This window comes from Paramisgurnus dabryanus, chromosome 15 (assembly GCF_030506205.2).
Source record: "Paramisgurnus dabryanus chromosome 15, PD_genome_1.1, whole genome shotgun sequence".
NCBI classification, from domain to species: Eukaryota; Metazoa; Chordata; class Actinopteri; order Cypriniformes; family Cobitidae; genus Paramisgurnus; species Paramisgurnus dabryanus.
Window position 1 is genome coordinate 26,800,082 of NC_133351.1, and position 22,399 is coordinate 26,822,480.

At 37.5% G+C, this 22,399-nt stretch overlaps 1 protein-coding gene across 1 annotated transcript in view; it reads left to right on the forward strand.

Moving 5' to 3' along the window:
* The first annotated feature begins 2,758 nt into the window (after positions 1-2,758).
* Positions 2,759-22,399, forward strand: part of cckbrb (cholecystokinin B receptor b) — a 56,619-nt gene continuing 36,978 nt past the window's right edge. The window contains exon 1 of the mRNA XM_065292927.1: positions 2,759-3,168. Coding sequence (XP_065148999.1) covers positions 3,006-3,168 — 163 coding nt within the window. The 5' untranslated portion in view covers positions 2,759-3,005. The remainder of the gene's footprint in view (positions 3,169-22,399) is intronic.

Sequence of the window (22,399 nt, forward strand, 5' to 3'; positions counted from 1 at the left end):
TGTCTGCGTCTGCTCAGGTGTTATCTAGCAGGTGTAAGTATGTGTGAAGGACTTTGACACGCCAAAGGTTGATCTAAAAAGTGAGTTATTTAACCATGTCTCGTGGCTGGACATTTCTCTGTATGAGTAACAATACACTACCTTAAAAAAAACATTACATGAAAAAAAAATATATATTACATTTATATTTTAATGGCACTACTTCCTGAACTTCAGCCAGCTCCTTGTTTACTGTCTGCCATTATTGGACAAACTGATTAATCCAGGTGTGTCTGATTATTGTGACTACTGAGGTCAGGCACACCTGGATTAATCAGTTTGTCCAATAATGGAAGACAGGAAACAAGGAGCTGGCTGAAGTTCAGGAAGTAGTGCAGCTGGGCATAAATCCTATTATCATGTTGTGGGGACCTATTGTTTTGGCCTTTGTTTGACATTTTGCGTCTCCAGTGCTTCTATCAACCTAGAAAATGTGAAAAAGAACAACCCAGAATCGTAGTTTTGGTAAACCATTCTTTACAAGCACATGAAAAAATAGGTTGTTGAAATTTGGCTCTCCTTATGATGTCATAAGGAGCTCTTATTATAATAATACCACCCATTAATCTGCACTATCCAACCACAGCACTGCCATTTAGTGCAGAGAAAAGCACAATTGAGTTTTAATTGCATCAAACCACCATTATTGTTATCAGTGTTTGAATTTCATCAGCTCATTTGCATGTTGAAGGACACACCCAGACGGCACATTTTTGCACAGACCTACAAAGTGGCAATTTTAACATGCTATTTATCTTAAAAAGGTAATGGGCCATGGCCCCATTAAGTTATACAAAGTATTGCTGTTGGTTAGTAGCCTTATTTTTTTAGGTTTAATGACACAGAATTCATGATAAATTTATGTATTTTATAAAATGTCATAAAACTGGGGCCCCCCTGGCACCATCGCGCGGCCCCTCCAATTTGAGAACCACTGGCCTAGACGACTGGGTCAGAGCATCTCCAAAACTGCAGCTCTTGTGGGGTGTCCACGTCTGCAGTGGTCAGGACCTCTCAAAAGTGGTCCAAAGGAGAAAAAGCAGCGACAGGCTCATTGATGCACATGAGGAGCGAAGGCTGACCCGTGTGGTCCGATCCAACAGACGAGCTACTGTAGCTGAAATTGCTGAAAAAGTGAATGCTGGTTCTAATAAAAACGTCAAGTGGAGTCCATGCCTCGACGGGTCAGGGCACAGAATTCCCATTATATATATATATATATATATATATATATATATATATATATATATATATATATATATATATTTATAATATTATTTCTTGTTTACCAGATTTTTAAAGCTGTTCAATCCTGCATTCTCCATTTGCAATTTAAATGTAATCAAAACAAGTCGAGATGTCACATTGTACAATGTACTTCTTGGATCTTTTGCAGCTTTAAGAGATTTTTCAGGCTCAAAACATTTGCATAAAACAATAAGCTATAAATAAAATGAGTACGGCACAATCATATTTCTGCTCTAACAGTGAGAATAAAATGAAAAAACAACATTTATAATGGCTTTATAAAACCTCATGTAAAAATGGGAGCCACAATGTCTGTTACTGGGTTTATTTCAAGAAAAAACAGATGCTTAAGCAAATAACTGAGAGTATGGCAGTCTTTTGTACTTCAGTATTCTGCTAAATCAGATCCTCTTAACTTAATGGGTCTTCAGTAGCCCATTTAAACTACCTGAGTATTACCATTAAAGCTAAGTCTTAATGAAACAGTGTAGTAGGCTAGTATCTCATGCAAAGACCCTGTTTATATGCATGCGTACATTCACAACCTTGTTTGTGCTTCTTTGTTTGTGCCGCATGCTCTGCAACCACTAAACCATTACATGCAGCGCCCTGAAGGCAGCCAATAGCACATCTACTTAAAGGCATAGTTCACCCAAAAATAAAAAAAATGTCATCATTTACTCACCCTCAAGTTTTTACAAACTTGTATACATTTCTTAGTTCTGCTGAACACGAAGGAAGATATTTTGAGCAATGTTTTGAAGCACCATTGACTTCCATAGTATACTGTGGAATTATATGGTGCCCATGATTCTTGCTTGATTATTACAGATATCTTTTGTGTTTAGAACTAAAGAAGTTATACAGGTTTGTAACAATTGAGAAAATTATGAATTTTAATTCGGAATGAACTATCTCTTTAAGCACTTCATTTGGTCCTGGAATCTCTGTTTAAACTGCTCATCTGACTAAAGATTGGAATAACTCAAATATAAAAGATAAGATCTATGAAACCATGGATAGGCAAATAATATATAATATGTCCTATTATTATTTTATATAATTATGCATGCATTGCATCATAAACTCAAAATTAAGCAATAATCAGGCATTTATTTTTTGAAATTATTATGTGTTTAATGTAGCATAACTCTTAACTTTAATAGTTTTTCAGTCATCTGAATGATATGAAGCAATTTATTTATTTTTTCATAAATATCCTTTTAAAAATGTATTCGTTGCACTCAGTTATTCAGTCAATTTCTGCTTTCCACAAGGGGGCGCTGGTGCATCACTCCGCCGTCTTCATCATTCATAACTTTTCCATCTGCCTGTGTATGTCCTCCACTCATTTTCTTCAACGTCTCCACCTCTCCGCAATGCTCCGATCCCAGAAACCCATAGTCTCACCCCCATATTCCCACCCCTGTTGTTTAAAACCGCATCAATAAACACTCAGTCCGCGCGCAAAGAGAGCCAGAGACGCAGACCTCACATTCTCTTACAGATAAGTCGTGCCTTCACAGTCAGCAACCTACCACTACGACTGAAACGTTTCATTTAGTATGAGCTAAGCGGATTAACTTACCTTAGTTCTTCCTATTTGCGTTTTTAGTGACTCTTGGTTTAATCCTCTATAAATCTCTGCCCCCAAACCATTATCGTGCTTCTTTAGAAGGATATTTTACGCGGAGAGACTATCTTAAATTATTATTGCTATGGATTTACAAACATTAAATGACACATCTGGAATTTGGGCATGTCTCCAGTCTCAGAACAGTTCGGTTTTGAACGCTCTCGCCAACGGGAGTTTGGAGGTTCCCAACGGCACCTGCGGAGAAGCGCTTCTGCTACCCAAGACGCATCCTGCGCGCCCCAAAGGTGAGGATCTGTTTCCAAAAAATCTGTAAAGTTATTGATTCTGCAGATATTGTTTTGTTTGTGATTTTATGTTTTCACTAGAAAAAAATAACAAATCGCTTGCTGTACCTTGACAAAATGTGTAGATTGCACCTTTTTGGAATCACTACAGGTTGTTGATTTGCCATTAAAACATGTAATCCAGAAGTTAGGGTTATAAACCTGATTTGGTTTTAGATACTTTTGTAGTCGACTGCCACAAAGATAAAAATAAATCACGTCACTATGGAAACCCATATTATAAAAACCCACATTACCTGATTTTCAATAGCTATACGCAAAATGTTCAGTTATTAAGCATATTGATTAACTAATTTAGATAATTGCTAAGGACGCGTCACTCTAAATATCCATTATGCAGTCCTGATTTCATTTGGTTTTTCAAGTCAAAATGAAGCCTGCGCTGTCTGTACTGTGAAACTGCGGAGTTTGCGCTCTCTCCCACGCCATTAAAGTCACAGTCAAGCGCGTAAATAATTCAGCAGTCACTCGTTGCATTTGTTTCATGTTCGTCCTCCGGGCATTACTGTGTGAGGGGCTGTTTATTACGCACAGGGATTGTTTATTTTGTGCAGACGTAGTGGTTACAAATTCCAGATTTATGTAAAACATAGGTCTGAACAATCAATATCAAATCAGAAAACATTTAAATATTATTGTATAAATTATTACAGAGTACTACAGAGGTTAGCATTAAAGTGATGTACTTCTGAAAAATAAACAGCTGTCTAATGTTACCAAGGCATTTTTCTCAAAAAGCTCATGGGAAAGCTGGTACATTGGCATGTATATTAGATTAGGGACGAACAATACTTGACGGGCTTAACTGCCATTTACAGCATATCAAGTCATAACCACAGTGGCCCCAAGGTTTCATGTTGTTGTGCCCTTTAACAGGATTGCAACCTTTGTGGTTGTGACTGGATTGTTAAATGCAAATAGTGAAGTAGATGTTTGAAGTTTTAGGTGTTTAAAAAAAACAGCACCAGATATAATGGCTAAAAGTAGAACAAAACAAGGGTTAGATGTATGTAAATAGATAATGGCAAAAAAATGTCAACAAAACATACTTTATTTCCAAGTCAGTAAAAATGTTAAGCCTACAAGTTTCATGTTTGTCACAAACATACAAGTATGATAAATAGTGAAATGCTTTGTGCAATAAACAATAAAAAATTTAAAATTTAGAAAATTGTATATTCTCATAAATTTATATGTGCATGAATATGTATGAATAATATATAAATACAAAATATATACATGTGAATATAAGTATTAACCGGCTTAAATTGCACATTTTAGCAGCAACAACAATCTGATCTGGCAATATGTGGATTTTAGCAAGTAAAATGTTAACATGAAACAGAATGAAGAGTCAGATCAGGTACAAATAAGGTAAGAACTGCATGCGCACTTTTCACAGTCTAGAAACAAGAGGTTTCTCTTCCGTCTCTCTGGGTGGTTTGGTGAAAGCGTGCGGCATACCTCCAGGGGGAGGCTAAATTTAGTGCACGGTCGCTGAAGAGCCCCAATCAGCGAATGCTCTACAATACACATATTTGCCGCCCATTCCCTCCATCAGCCGAGGCTGTCAGGTCTCTGTTCTTAAGTCCAGTATGCACTCTGATCATCAAACACTCGTCTGTGATTTTCACCATCACACTGTGCTCCATCAACACCGCTCTTCACCTCCACAGATTCGGGACTTTTACATTCATAACTAGACACCTGTCCTATCATGACACCAGGAGGAAGGAGATGCACCTATCCTATTTGTTACGAATATTTCACCTTATAATGAGAACATGTGGAAACTGACACTCGGTCAATTGCAAAAAATGCAAAATTTTTATTTGTGATCCTGGACCACAAAACCAGTCATAAAAGTAAATATTTAGATTAAGATACATTATCAGCAAGTTGAATAAATTAGCTTTCAATTGATGTGTGGTTTGTTAGGATAGGAAAATATTTGGCCGAGATACTACTATTTAAAAATCTGGAATCTGAGGGTGAATCTAAGAAAATTGGCTTTTAAAAGTTGTCCGAATGAAGTCCTTAGCAACTGCATCCAGTCACAAAAAGAATTTTTTATATATATTTATAAAATATATTCATGGAACATGATCTTTACATATCATAATGATTTTTGGCATAAAAGAAAAATTGATAATTTAGACACATAATCTATTGTTGACTATTGCTACGAATTTACATAATACATAGGCGAATGCAACTCCTATCTGCCTGCGTGGTATCTGTGTGGATATACATTTCAGATGTTAAACGATGGTTTTCAAAATGGGCTGTATTAACTTGACAAATGATGGTGAAATAATATTACATCAAGTCTCGGGTGGGAATCCTGTTGAGTCCATCGAGAGTGAGATCATTAATCATAAGCTCATTTAACATTTAGATGAGTCCGGCGATGAAACTGAGCCCTCTAGTATCAGGATCATTTGAAAGGACACAGATGCTGTCAGAATGTCAAGGCTTTGCTTAATAAAATAATATTATTATAATATAATAACATCTTTTGGGTAACTAACACAGTTCCTAGACAGAAATAACTGACACGAATGTATAGGTTAAAATACGATTCGAAATATTTATGCTGTTAAATAATTTATTGATTCACTCCAGTTTAATTTTATTACTTTGTTTAAAAGAATGAAAATAAGCAGGACATTGTAATTGTATTATTGCTGTTGTGTTGTTCCAGAACCGCATTATGGATGGTGTTAATTGACAAATGTGATGTTTGGTTACCCTTGGCACAGCAGGATGTGATCAGAATCTATTACCAATGCTTTTGGCTCGTATGCTAAAGTACGTAAGTACAGGACGTTTGCTACGCAGTAATTTCAAACCGCAATTATTATAGTTGACGAAACAAAATTCTGCATTTATTTTCAAAAGAACAGTAAAAACAGCTCACATCAGAATCTCATGTAAAAAATAAGATATTGCAAGAGGCAAATTAAAATGTCAAAATTGTTAAATGTTTCTTATACAGGTTGAGTCATCATAAATGAATAAATCACCTGAGACTTTCTTCTAAATGTCTGTGGGCTTGTCTACATTCCTCCGCATAGATTTCTCTTGCAGACACAGATGTGCCCACACAGGTGCAGTCATCTCATCTTCAGACACTAAAATTGTTACCAACACCTGCAACTCTCCCCGAGTCACCGTAGAGTAATCGCAGCTGATGTCATAAAACAGCGGTGAATTTGGTTGCTTTTTGTTTTGCTTCACTTCAGAATTTCTCCCGAGGCCTTGAATGATTCTGGTAAATACGGCGGAGTCGTGCCAATGCAGTGACGTGTTCAGCGGTTCTGCAGAAGGGTTTAAATGTACAAGTATGTGCAACCCAGGCACGATGAGAAAGGCTATGATCGTGAAGGAGAAGAATTAGCTCTGGGGTCTTTGTGGGATCATTGTTTTTGGAGAGATGGTGCTCCATTAACTGTGACACCTGGAAAGAAATAAAGCTATTTTTAGAATGGAGTACTAGCGTAGCATATACTAGCATTTACTGAACATTATTAAGTATGCATTATGTATTTTAAAATTAATAAATTGTAGTTTTATCCCCATTCGGAAGTACTGCTTTGTTGACAGAATCTGTTAAAGTATTCTAAGTGCACAGAAGAACAATTAAATTAACAACAAAACGTGTACGTCAAGTTTTTTTTTACTCTGTTAAAGGAGTGAAGATTTTTGTAATTAGATGGTTTCGCAGTGAAAGAAAGTCAAATTTAAATACCAATGAAATGACTTAAGGGAAATTTGTAAAAATAAGGCATTTTTGTAACTCAATTAAGGTGCCTTGAATTAAGGAATCAATTTTTACTTTAGCTTTATACAAGAGGTCATTGTACTAAAATGAACATCAGGGCCTGCGCCACAGGGCACTATCCCACCCCCTCAGATCACCATTAATGTTGAATAGGATTTTAATGATAAAATGTGTTATTTAAAAAACAAATTTCTCTAGTGTATTGTCTTCCTCGAGTGAATAATAAGCTAAAATTAAGTTTTACTTTGTAGAATAGCCTTTGTTGGTCCTTACAGCTTCTAGACGCCTCTTGTTTGGAGAGACCAGTCATCTGCATTGCTCAGGAGTGATTCTGGCCCATTCTTCCACACAAATGGTCTTTAAATCTTGAAGGTTCCTTGGGCCTCTTTTATGAACTTTGATCTTCAGTTTTCTCCATAGATTTTCTTCAACAACTTGATTTTCTTTCGGGACATTTCTCCATTCATCCTGCCTTCAATAATATGGAGTCTGCCAGTACCCCTTGCTGAAAAGCAGACCCAAATCATTATGCTTCCACTCCCAAACTTAACTGTTGGTATGGTGTTCTTGGGGTGGTGGGCAGTGCCATTTCTTCTCCAGTGTAGAATGACTCCCAAAAAGTTCAATTTTGCTTTCATCTGACCATACTATAGTCTCCCAATAATTGACAGGCTTCTCCAAATGCTCTTTCGCAAACTTTAACTGACCCTCAACATGCTTTTGTTCAGCAATGGAGTCTTCCATGGTGAACGTGCATGGATGCCATGGTGGTTCAGTGCATTGCTCATAGTTTTCTTTGAAACAACAGTACCTGCTGATTTAAGCTCTTCCTGAAGTTTTGCCTGAGTGGTTCTTGGCTCTTGGAGAACTCTCCTGATTATCCTTTGGACTTCTCAGACAGGGATCTTACGTTGAGCATCTGATCGTTTCCGGTTTATGTTGAAGTGATGCTCTTTCAATTTCTGTAAAATGGCCCCCACAGTGCTCACAGGAACATTCAGCAGGCTGGAAATGCGCCTATAACCATTCCCATCAAAATACTTTTCCACGATAAGATTACGAAGATCTTGAGAAAGTTCTTTACTTTTACCCATCATGAAGTCTTTTCCTGCTGTACGTTTATGCCTCATAGACTGACGCTGTCTGTTGGAGCTGACGTATCAGCACGAGCGCCATCTTGGATGCGTCTCCAATGCGCCCCCGCTGCATTAATTTCTACTGAGGAAGGTGTATTCCCAACAACAATAATCATGGCTTCCTGAATTTTTACTGGATTTTCACATGGTTTGGTTATACAGTATGTTAGTTGTAATGACATAATATTGTAAATGGTAAAATAACCAAAATTATTGTTCAATCTTACTTGTGAAAGGTAATCCCATGCAATCTGGTTATTGTAAGTCTTCAATGCGGCACACCCATCAAAACAAAGGGTTTCTCGAGCCAGCCTCAAAACCAGGCTACAAATTTCTTATTGTTTTTGATGTTTTTGAATGTAAAAACCACACAAACATCATATGTAGACCTTAAACAATATAAAACAATAAAAACACTGATTTACCACACCTTTAATAAACTTTATATTGCCATTAAAGTAAAATTACTGAACCTAAACATAAGAGCCTGAAAAAAAAAATGCTCATTTACAAGAAAACATGTCAGGTGCACTTAGAAGGTTTTGCATCTAAACTTTTCAAATATCGGTAAGCAAGGCAGTTCGATCCCTTATGCCTCGTTCAGACCACCAGCAAATTTCTCGCCTTGTGTCACCCATCTCTTTCAAGGAGGTGTTTCTAAATCTGGTTGTCATAAACAAATGAGTACCGTCCATTCCAGTAACTGACGAGAGAAGGATGACGTAAATGCCAATGCTTCCCTCCCATTGATAGTGGCTCATAATTTGCATAAAGTTAAACTTTTCTAAACTTTCTTGTGCCGCTGGACACGCCCATCCGGTCGGCAACTGTCACTTTCGCTTGTGTTGCTAGAAGTCGCCATTGAAATGAAGAGATTGTGTCACTCTGAGAGTTGCTGGCGGTCTGAATTGGGTGTCTTTGGAAAGTAAAAAAATATATATTTTGTATGTTATGAATGTTTTATGAATCTGGCCCCAGGTCTATCAAATGCATTGGATTGGGATTCTGTGTTTAATATTTTGCATAGTGTGCACAGTAAAGATAAAGCATTGAAGTTGGATGATATTCTGAATTTAATGTTATATAAAATGAATTTTTATCTTTCTAAAAAATGCAGTCTTTATTATACAGTGTTTACATAGCTGTTAATTCCAGCAGTTCAGTAAGCACATTTTAATCCGGTTGTACTATTTCACAAACATTCACTGCATATTCATTAAATACACATAACCTGTGAATCACTACAGCAACCACAACAAATACTTAACGGAAAACAAGCCACTGGCGGATGTCGTTCCTGATGGATTTAATGTGCTTTGTCCTATAGAATTAAATGAGCAAACAGCTCATTAATTCAATATACTGACAGTCAGTGGATGCCAATTATGAAAAATTATGAAGAAACAAGAAACACCAAGGGTTTCGTTACTGTTTCTGCTCTATTGATTGTTTGTAAAAGTTAGGCTTTCTAAAAAAGTCAATAATTACATGTACATCCATTTCATATATAATTTATGTGGTGGACACAGCTATAGCTGCTGATTCAGAGCATGTAGAAAGCTGTGTCGATATGTGAGAGAACAAATTACGCAAATATAAAATATTTACTAGCTCACATTTGATGTTTTATTCATGGAGAAAACTTTCAAGATATCTTGATTTCTCCTGTTTGTAATTTATTAATGCATTCTTTCAATGTTTAGAGTCATTTCCCCACAAACCCCCCATTAAAGACTGTAACCCAGTTCAATCACTTCATGAATTGATCATGAGCCAAAAGGCATTGATGAAACAGTAAATGGCTGAATTTTAAAAGGGTACATCTAACATGTAAAAGTGTTTGTGTGATTTTGGCAATGCGTTGTAAGCCGTAAACCATCAGGGATGATTGTTATCACATAAAGTGCGTAGTCATTTAATGACACATACTTAAAAAAAGATTTATTTGATTTAATAAATTGTACTACATATTGTATGCACTGGGTCGGGCTCTGTGTCTGCACCGAACCTGGAGCGAACGCTCGGCCAGACCCACCACTCGATCAGTACAGGCTCACATTTCCTTCAAAAAGGGAGTTGAGCCCACTACTTTACCAGTGACCAATCGTTCGGTGTTACCCTTATGCAGTGGCGGCCAGTGACGTTTTTTTTTCGAGGGCACTCGATGCGAAGTTTGTCACAACATGTATGTAGCCCATCATGTGTGTGGGTCGTAATTTCAAGTGTTCGGCGCATCCTATGTGTATCACGTGTTTTGTCAAAATAAGTGCCTGCTGCAGACGCGTCTAAAGGGTTTATGATAAAAGAGACGCTCATGTTTGTCAGATATTCGCATAATTTCATGCATAATCAGAATTTACTGTTAAGGGAGTGTCTTGCGTGTATTTTGTGAACGTGAGCGTCCCTTTTATCATAAACGGTTTTGACGCGTGTGCAGCAGACACTTATTTTGACAAGACACGTGATGCACATGGTTCACATGACGCAACAAACACATATTTTGAAAACACGAGCAACACACATGAAACTCCGAACACTTATTTTAAATATGTGCCCCTCGGATGAGCAGTCACGAGCCGCCACTGCCCTTACAACCCAGTCTCACGAAATTGCGTTATATAGTATTATATATATATTTCATACATTTTTAAATCTTTTTTCTTGATAATATCACAAATTTCTGCGTTTTTTCGTGATTGTATAACAAATTTCTGTTTTCGTGTGATTATCACGTATTGGTTACTCAACTTTTCCCCAACTGTCCTATTTTCTTACCATTGTTGCTTCGATTTAGGGTAAGATTTACATAAAATGACATTCTTACCCAAACACAATTCTAACCCTAACGCCAGGCGACATATATAAAGAAAATCAGAAAAAAATAGTATAAACCAATACACAAAGTGACATTCTAATGCAAACACCAAATCTAACCCTAAAACGAAGCACCAATGGTTTGAAAATATGAAAAAGCAGTTGAGTAACCAATAGGTGATAATCAAACAAAAACAGAAATTCATTATACAATCACGAAAAAATGCAGAAATTTGTGATAATATCATGAAAAAAGAATCAAAAATTTACGTGACTATATCACAAACATCCGTGAGACTTTGTAGGCCCCTACGTATTATATTTATTTGCATTATATTATTTTGCATGTTATATTAATTCACCATTTTCATGTTATAAGGGACCTGGTACTTTAGAAATTGATGCTTTTAACTCATTCCCTGCCAGCCTTTTTTTTAAAGTTACCGCCAGCATTTTTTGTGATTTCCACAAAAGTTTCCTAAAATGCCTTCCAGGAATATATTTATTCTATAAATATATAAACATACAATATATTTAAAATAGGTGAACAGACCATCTGCTTTTAATAAAAAAAAGCAAACAAAAAGTTTCATCCCATCTTCATTTGTTCTCTTTTGATCACCTCTCAAATATGGGTAGATTTCTTGAAAAAAAAATTTGAGCAAAAAGCTGAAATAATAGCATTTTTGTAAGAGACTTTTGTTAGAGATCAGATTCAGAACAATGATCAAAACATACACAGAGTTAACAATGTTGTTGAATTAGCTGATGCTTCAGTTTTTAATACATTGGGATTAAAGATTACCGTAAAAAATTGTTAGGAAGCGTCATTGGCAGGGAAATGTTTTCTCTAAATTGACAAGATAACTCATCAATGTGGGGAAAAGAGTTAATTCAAAACATAGGCTAATAAAGTTGCTTGAAAAAAATATCCAGACGTGGTTCGGTGCCAGCTCTTGTAGAAAAGGAGTATTAGATAAACATTTAGGATAATACTAGTCATACATCAAAAGTGGCGGTTCTAGACAAATTTCACTAGGGGGGCAAAGGAGGGGCCAGTGTTTTACCAGAGGGGCACATAAATTATATAGAAATTATATTTAAAGATTTTAGGGGTGGTTACAGGAATTAGTTTAAGACAGGACTAGGCCTTAGTTTAATTAGGAAATATAACTAGTTTTAACAAATACTAAATACATTACTTGTGTGCATTTTCAAGCAAAACAAAGGGCACTGGTGTATTCCCTGCTGAAAAAAACAGCATATCAGCAAGACCAGCATATGTTGTGTTTTGGTGCTGGTATGTGACCACCAGCTAAACCAGCATCAAACCAGCATAGACCAGCATAATTCCCATGCTGGTTTGATGCTGTTTTTTTCAGCAGGGTTTTAAGATATGGCATTGCAAGTTGTTTTCCGTTTGGACAGCTCTAACATTTATTTTAGTCTAGGACTAGTCTAATCCCTTTCCGGGAAACTGCCCCGTAAACTTTATTTTACTTTACAATCATATAAATATTTATGTAATAAAAGAGTGAGTGCAGGTGCAAAAAGGGAGCTGGGCTCTTTTCTAAAGCCCCCCAACCGAAAATCATGCGAGCCTACTCAATAAACTTTATGAAATGCAAACTTTTATAAAGACAAACGTTTGTTTTAGTTTACATATAAACACACATTGCTAGACAGTTAGGGACCACAATCTTATCAGTATTTAAAATAATATTTATTTTAAATTGTAATTTTTTTATATGTAACATTTAATTATATTCCTCCAATTGTATGCACGTACATGAAAGAGCATAATTACAGTGGTTTTCACAATGTGTAAACTTTAAAAAGTTAGCGAGATGTTGGTTTTGCCGGTTGTTGATGAGTAACAGCTGTGAATGATCACAACGCGCGGCCACGTCACAGCAGAACAAGTGAACAGTGTCCCAATCGTGAGCTAGAGTCCTTACCAGTGCCCAAACCTGCATACACATTCTCAACATCGGGCGATTGAGAATGAATTGAGACAGTCGCCGAGCAGCACCTGCAGCCAGCTACAGTGGTTGGGTGCGCCGCTCTAATTTGCCCGTTTAGAACGTTGCGTCGCATTAGTTCCGCTTTTGGCGCTCGCGTGTAAAATCAAAATAAATTTATACTTTTTTATGTGGTCAGCACGGGGTGGCCACAGGGGTGGCCAGGGACAAGTCTACAGAGGCACGGGCCACCCTTGGCCTCCGTGTAGAACCGCCACTGTACATCAAACTATCATATTGAATTGCAAACAAACCACAAAATGATGCAACATCACCCCAGACAGCTGACGACTCCAGCCCGAAGTCAGCTGCTGTCTGGGATAAAATAATACATCATTAAAGAAATAATAAAAAACCACAATTATTTTAAAATGACTGTCAGCCATCTGCAGCTTTACATGGGAGGACACATTGTGACGTAACTTGTGAATGTTGACAGTACAGGTTTGTGCATGACAGTATGTGTTAGGATTGTCCTTAACAAACCGCCTTCAGTGATGCCAAGATTACAAGGTAAAATATGCTGAGAGAGATTTATTTCCATAGGGAAAACAGCAGAGGAAGAAGTAATTGGATTTGATTTGACGATGCCTTTGTAACATTTAAATTGCCAAGGGGGTTGATCTCCTGAATGCAATTTATGTTTCTACTTTGTTTTAGCCTGTAAACTTGTCGCTCTTTGTGGACGGTCAATGTAAGGTAGCTCGACAACTGGTACCAATTTTCAATTTCCATTTTGTACCAGCAACATGGGGAAAAGGGACTAGATGAGTGCAGAATTTTAATCTTGTAAAGCTCATTTACATGAAGTATAATAGAGATTTCTAAATTGGCTTTTGAAAATTTATAGTAAATTTAGCTCATTTAAATAAACAATGAACCATGCGCTTAAAAAAAATAAGTCAGTTCAAGTCTACATCCTGAATGTTTCCCAAGGTCCGTAAAACCCACGTCTGTGACAGAATGTACATCAACTCTCAAACTGTCATATTCACAGCCCTCCCACATAAAAACAAGTGCCATGTGCAGAATACTCCATAACTTCGAGAAGCATTCTTTGCAACAAAAAGTAAAAGTAAGAGATTACATTGATTTTAGCTGAGCTACTTGTGTGGACCACATGTCTTAAAAGATCAAAGTCCTGGAGTCGTGAACATCATTTTGGCGCATCTAATCCTACAAGAGCAGTGGCTAAAGGCGATAGGTAATGGAGAACACACACAGAAATCTGTGCTGTAGTCAAAGGTGGCCTGGATTGATTGCTTTAGCCGTACTAAGCCACAAACAGGATATGACTGTTCACATCCCATAATCCTCTCTGCTCATGATAACTGTAAGGGAGCTGAAATACTTTACCCTGTCAAAAAAATAAAATGGATTCCCTTATAATTAGGGCTGAGCACTCGGTACTTTTGACACGGGTTTTACGTTTGATTTGAAAAAAAGCGGGGATGTTTTCTAATATTTTTACTGAAAAATATTTATGAAAATAAATGCAAACCATGGGCTTATATTAATTATTCAGTGTATTAAGCTATTTCTTGTAACTGTTGAAATAAAAAATGAGATAGAAATATAGCCAATCCTTCTCACACCAACCTTGCGCAGGATTTGAACCACTCTGGTCCAGCATGAAAGTTGGAAGCTCTAACAAGGAGGCTAATGAGCTCGAACATCTGTCACTAGGGCACTTCTTGAGGTTGGTGAGTGAGGTTTACTTTAACTGCACAGCTCTCACTGGCCTCCATTACAGAAACTTAAAGGGACAATGTGTAGTTTTTAAAGTATTTCATTAGTCAAAATCAATGTATTTATTCATAAATATGTCCTTATTCGTGTCAAATGACCTCTGACAATGATCTGACTTTTCTTTGTAAGCTTAAAATTTCTTCTCTTGATTTACATTGAATGGGTAAGTCCAAGAAGGCTTCCATGTCGTTCCACCATATTGAAAAACTATAACAGCAGAGATGGAAAAAAGCACTAGCCTACTGCAACGCATTTCCACAATGTGTTTTCATTCAGAACATGTGAACCAGCTGAATTGAACAAGAAGATCAGTGAGTATAAACGGCTATGGTAGGTGCAACACGCATTTGGAAAAGCGAGGCGCTAGAGAGCACTATTCATTTGAATGCAAAATACAATTTCACCACTAGATGGGGGAAAATCCTACTTACTGTCTCTTTAATAAAACAATTACTGAACCTGAACTCTTCTTTATGCTTTGCGCCATACATGGTACAACTTTATCATTCGCCTCTAGTCCCGTTTGGGACATAAGCCGTCAACAAGAGCTCTCCAACAGTTCCGGCCATTTTCTCCAGTTGTCCCCATGACAGGCCCATTTTCTTGGATTCTGCCTCCAAGTCGCGTCGCCAGGTGTTTTTCGAGGGCAGCCTCTTTTTTTCTTGCCTTGGAGGTTCCAGGTGAGCGCCTGTCTAGTGATGCTGTTTGCTACAACACTTGTTTATAATTATAATATTGAATACGAAAAAATGCAATCCACGACTTACTCCGAATCTAACATAAATTGCCTATATATATATATATGCCTACTTATACACGACGTAATACTAAGCTCTGTTCCCTAGCTCCCAAGGTTGTGAATCAGTATATTGTGTATGTACGGGCACTGGTAAGGACCCTAGCTCACTTCATATTTTCCTGTGACGTGGCTGCTTAAGCGCGTTGTGATCATTAACAGCTGTTACTCAATTCAAATTTTTAAACATTTGTTAAAGTATATTATGAAAAACACTTTCTTTATTCTCTTATATCCATGTATAAATTTAGAGGAATATTACATTTAAATATTACGTGGATTGTGGTCAGGGCTGGACTGGGACAAAAAATTGGCCCTGGCATTTTGGCCCAGACCGGCCCACTACATAGGATCACAAATCTTTGTGCAACCTTGACTACCAACTCCATATAATGATTAAGTAGAAAAGTATAAGAGCTGACACGTGACATTACAAAAATGTAAGCGCTGTAAAAGGCTTTGCAGGTTTTAAAAATAATAGTGTTAGCCAGGTAGTGCACAATGTTTAAACATTCTGAACACCTTATGATAACACTGAGACCTGATAAATGTTACAATGAAGTCGCAGTCTTCTCTGAGCCACGAGTCCCATTACAGTGTGTGCAGAATATTTTGATCACTTTTTTCTGAACACCTTTTACCGATTCCAAAACACAGTAATTTTAATACCCAACATTAATTTTGTATATCTTTTCCTTTCATCCTATTTTATGCCCTTGCTGCCCAAATCAGGATTTCTTGTATAATGGTCAAACCTCAATTTTGCAATTTCCATGCATGGCATCTTTCTTATAGACATTAAATAATGAATGTCCAGTGTATGTAATAAACATTTTTAGCTCATTTTAAATGTAAAAGAAAATGTGCCAAATAATTCTGCACACTTGAATATAAGGTGTTTTTTTCTCCAGCCAGACATCATTAAAGCGGAAGTCCACCCTAAAACAACATTATGCTCCAACACTATATTTCATGCCATATATGTAGTTGATTGTGCTGCCATCAAATTTACTAACTCCATATAAAAAATTAAAGCTTTTAACTGCTACAGTAACGGTGATTTGACGCGTCATCAAATCACCGGAAGAAAAATGCACGACTACATTAATTCTGAATGTTCTAAATGGGGGCGGGTCTTGAGGCGAGATGATTGACAGTAGATGATAACGTTTTTGATTGACAGCTGCACAGGAGCTAACGTTAGCTTGCTTTGCTCGTGTATATAATAACAACAACATGATAAAAACTTTCTACGTAGTATGTTTACCGTAGTTACACAAAACAAGCAACAACTAAGCCAAATGATGTTTTAGATATTTTAACAATTTTAAATTACCTGAGTCCGCGGAAAAACTGGGCTGAAAACAGTACTCAAAATCTTCCTGACGAAAGTGCTGGCTGCATATTCAAAGTAGTGTAGTGGTGGGTCAGCTGAGGGTCGCGTTGATGTAAACAATAAAAACTCCCGGTGGCCTGAATTTGTTGTCCTTACATCCACATACTGCACAGGTTCTAGTCATCTTTTATCGAGGGCTTTGGTGATTTCCCCCTCAGAGACGGTTAAAGCGGAGTTACTCTTTGGATGGGTTCGTCTGCCGGCTAACTTCAGGTTGACTTGAGTTGATTTGAGAGCTAGTTGAGCGGTAAAAGAAGTTATTAGGCTTGTTCAACTTCATGTGGCGTTGCAAGAATCGACAGCGGGATGACGTCAAAGTACCGCGAGAGCGATTCGCGAAATCATACGGAGGAGTTTGCTTTTAAATCCCTTTCGCGGAACCTTGACGTCATCCAGCTGTCGGTTCCTGCGGCGCCGCATGAAGTCAAACAAACCTGACGACTGCATCGAACAGTGGTTAGTGGGTGGAGCTAATGACTCAGTTTCGCGCAGTGCATTCTGGTTAATTGTGTCCATTAAAGAACGTTACGAAAATTCCGCTTCAACACACTATCAATCTAATAATCGAAATCGTGAAAATTTATTTATTTTTCCTCATGTATAATGCAAAGTGGACATAAATTACCCGTGATAAACAGGCTAAAATGTCTAGATTGGACTTCCCCTTTAACAATAATGTATTACTTATAAATGCTTTATTTACAAAATGAATGGAAGTTATTAAGATTAATTTGGTTTGGAATAAGTAAATATGTTTGATAAAAACTGTGATCAAAAGTTTGATGTAGCTACCTAATAATTTTGCCCACACTGTATTTTATTGCAGTGTCATCACTGTCAATTTGCAAACAGCCATTGGTCTATCACTTGTGTTTTTGACTGAGTTTTATGAAGAGGATATCTAACAACAGTGTTTTAGATGCAGTTCTGCTTACCACACGTCCACTCGGTTCTCAGTCGTCTCTTATTTTGACAGACGCACACTAACTCTGGATGCTTCATAAAATGCCCTAAAAGTTGTGATTGGGCTAGCCAAATGTCAAACAAAAAAGAACCAATGGGCTGCTGATTAGGTGTCTCCTGGGCCGGTCTGTCCGAAAAAAAAAAATCTTACGCTAACTTTTTTTTTAAATGCAGTACATAGCCACCGCGCCTTTTTGCGCCATTAATGAATTACATTAAAACAAAGAAATAAAGCAATGGGCTGCGTTGCAAGATGTACGAGTGTTATGGGCTGGTCAGACAAAAATAGTGTCAGATGTATGATACGTCTGTATGATACTCGCTCTCTGTTTCTTGTGTCAGATCATCGCTCTGTCCATCTGACACAAGAAACAGAGGGGTGGAGCTTGTTAAGAGATGATTGGACCAGCCCAGTGTCAGTATGGAAAATGAACCAATGGGCCGCTGCCCCTGCTTTATATTCACCGGCCCCCAAGGACGTCGGCCCACCGGGCATTTGCCCGGTATGCCAGATTACCAGTCCAGCACTGATTTTGGTCCCTTCCTGTCTAGCGATGTTTTTTTTTAAACATTTGTACTTATAAATGTTCTGTCGCATTTTATGAAGTTTATTGAGTTGACCCGCGTGATTTTCGGTTGGAGAGCTTCAGAAAACGTCATGTGACATTGATGCTCACTGGTTTTTGCGTTTCATTGTGGGAAATCTTTGGGAACGAAAGTTCCAGTGCACTGGAAACGTTTTGCAATTGAGAGAGCCCTTAAAATAGCAGACTCCCCGATCAGTGCCCTGACTACTGAACCAGGGGGATTTTTGACACAGTCATAGTCTGCTTTTATGACAGACTTTTGTGCTGAAATAGACTATTGGTGCTTGGCGACATTTGGAAAATCCGGCCATGATTTAAAAAGGACAATGACATAACCTAAACGTGTTGTCACTTATTGTCACAGGAGCTGAAGCGCTAACAATAATACTCCATTTCTGATTTTACTGTTGTTTGCATAATTGCATGGCAGCGTTTTTACTTACAGGTATATTAATGTATCTTTATTTAAGGCCATTTAGCCATTTGATGACCATTAATTACAATAGGGGGATTAATTTGGTCCCAATCACAAATGGTCACTACAGTAGCTGTAAAAGTGTTGGTTCCTCTTTAAAAAGTACACCTTTGCTTTACACTTTAAAAGGGTATTGGCCCGGTGACAGCTTGGGGGCATTTTTTGACATTTTTTTTCTGACAGTGTATGCCACATTTGTATCCCTGGTAAAATACTTAAACAGCTTTAAAGGGCCACTAACCTAGATGTTTTCAGCAATATTAAAATAGTCTCTGGTATCACCAGAATGCGACTGTAAAGTTTCAGCTTAACTCTTTCGCCGCTATTGACGAGATATCTCGTCAATCAAGAGAAAACGCTTCCCTGCCAATGAGGAGTATTTCCGGCTTTCCGCAATACCGCTATTATCCACCAGGTGGCGCCCTTCCGCAACTTTTTTAACCTGGAAGTATTGCCCTATGGCAAGCGGCTGCATGTCCGTGTCTGTTTTAAAGATCGCTCTGAATGGGATCTCTATGAAAAGTCCGTCACAAAAATGGATTTATCTCTGCTTTTTGCTCAAAATGTGGTGTTTTTGCAAAAACCTACCCATATTCAAAAGCTGATAACAAAAGAACTACTGAAGGTGGGATGAAACGTTTTTTTTTTTTTTTTTTGAAAGCAGAGGGTCTGTTCTTTCATCTGGTATAGTGTATGTTTATATATTTAAAGAAGAACATTTTCTGGAAGGCATTAAACTTTTGTGAAAATCATGAAAAACGCTGGCGCTGGCTGGCAACTTTTTTAAAAAAATGCTGGCGGCGAAAGAGTTAAAATACACCACAGATCTTTCATTATACGATGTTGAACATGGCCATTTGTGACTGTAAATTAAAAACACGCTGTCTTTATGTGTGTCTCTTTAAATGCAAAGATAGCTTTTGTTCCCCTCCCCTTATGCAAAGTAGGGGGAGTGCTTACACATGTGCTTTAGACCAGGGGTTTTCAAACTTTTTGTGTGTGTGGACCACTATTTGTAATCAAGTATTTTCGCGGACCACCTCATAATACTTATTAAAATATGTCTACACAAAGTCCTGAATTAATCTGCACATCTAAATAGTCTTACTAGCACTAAAACTATAACTGGTCATCACATCAGTACAACAGGTTTCTTAACCTTATATCATAATTATTTATATACATATTCTTAGTGTTGGGAAAGTTCACTTTCTACATGAACTAGTTTAGTTCACAGTTCACAAATTTTAAAATGAACTAGTTCAGTTCATAGTTCATATTTGAAAATGTTAAATTAGTTCACAGTTCCAAAAATGAACTAATTTATAGTTATTTTTTCCCATATTATTTTTTTTAAATGATTGCCATTATAGCCCATATAGAACCACCACAGACAGCAATTATTTGATCGGTTTTAACACTGAAGCTAAATGCGTCAGATTTCATATTCATATCCAACTTTAAATCCTTATCCAACCAGGGTTTACATTAGCATTGACTATCTTTTAATTTTTGTATTTGCTTAAACATACCTTGAAAGGCTAGCTGGGTGGGGGTCGCACCCCGGGTGAGCGCTGCGAGGCATTGCGTGTATGACAACTCGCAGGTATTACACACCGCACGTGCACGTTAAATAGCATGAGCTTAGTCAAAGTCTATTTCAAGATCCGGAATATGCGTTAGCAGCCTATGTTAATCGTTAACGATTTAGGACAAATATGATGTTATTTAATGTTAAACTATTTGAGTTGCGCGGCAGGAATTTCAGCAGCGTCTGTGTTGTTGTGATGACGCATGTAGTGTGACTGGTGAACACCGAGCGGTGTTGCCAGATTGGGTGTTTTTTCCGCTACACATTAAGGCCTGTTTACAGTGTGTTTTAGTCGGGTTTTCGCCTGGAAGAATATACAAATCTGGCACCCTATTGAACGACGTTAAACTGAGAGAGCGTGCCGTTCACAGGCACCAGAATGAATGAGTTCACAGTAACGTTTATTAGGCAGCAGTACACGTTCGCCCAAAATATGAACAAGTTTGTATATTAAAATACACATATTCTTATTTTGCCTTTTCACGGACCACCTGCAGTACCCTCACGGACCACTAGTGGTCCGCAGACCACAGTTTGGGAATGGCCGCTTTAGACTACATCAAAACATGTGTCTCTGGCAGAAAGTTGAACTACATGGAGGCGGAGTCTGTGAGCGGTTATGGTTGGGGAGTAATTAATGTGACATCACATTGATAGGGGATCCCCAACAGCCAGTTTTGTGTGACTGTTGCGGTTTAAAGGAGATTACACAAATGAGAATAAATGGATTTGTATAATAACAGGATGTTTCTGCACACACACAGGCGACTCATTTTCTGATAGAAACACATTTAAAAGTCCATTTTTTAGGTTAGGGGGCTTAAACAATTTTTCTTTTAATGATATATGATTTAAACTGGTCTGTTTTATCAAATTAAATATCAAATGAGATGTAATAACTGTATGAACTATTTTAAAAGGATACTTCACCAAAAATTCAGTCATCATTACTCACCCTCATGTTGTTCTGAACCTCTATGAGTTTCTGTATTCTGTAAAGAAACAGAAGATATTTTGATAAATGATGGTAAGCACACAGTTGACGTTACCAATTGACTTCCACAGTATTTGTTTTTTTCCACTGCAAAAGTCAATGGGTACTGTCAACTGTGTGCTTACAATCATTTATCAAAATATCTTCTTTTGTGTTCAACTGAATCAAGAAACTCATAAAGGACATAGGGGTTGAATAAATGATGAACGAATTTTCATTAAAAAAATGGAAATCCAAAGCCACCCCTCTTCTAAAACACATGAACACTCACAGAACAAAAGCCAATTCATGTCTCAGTCACCAGTGAAAAAACTTTACAGTACAAAGTGAATAAAATATCCTAAATAAACAACTGCTTTAAATCGGGAATTAGATACAGCACGTTTTCAGTTGTGAAGACGTAGTTTGCTTGTAATTTTGAAAACATTTGTAAAGGTACAGAACTACAGTACATAAGCAACACAATGGGCCCTATCTTGCACCCAGCGCAATTGACTTTGTCAGTGACGCATGTATCATTCGTATTTTGCACCGCCGCACAGCGGGTTTTTCCCACCACAGACGCACGTCGGCAAACTAGGGAATGAACTTGCTCTCCCTGGGCGGTTCAGCGCAAAAAAGGAGGCGTGTTCCGGCGCAAACCATCCCTGATGCTATTTTGCAGTGTCAAAAAACAATTGTGCGTTGTTCATTATGCTATTTTAAGGGCGCATGCTTGACCATAATACCACTTTGCTTATCTAATCTACACAGATGCAAGAGTTATTTTTGCAAATCATAAATTGTTACAATAAAAAATATTAACACATTTTTAAGTGAGGGAAAGTAAGGGAAATCATTGTGGTGAGCATTGTGGTGACAGTTT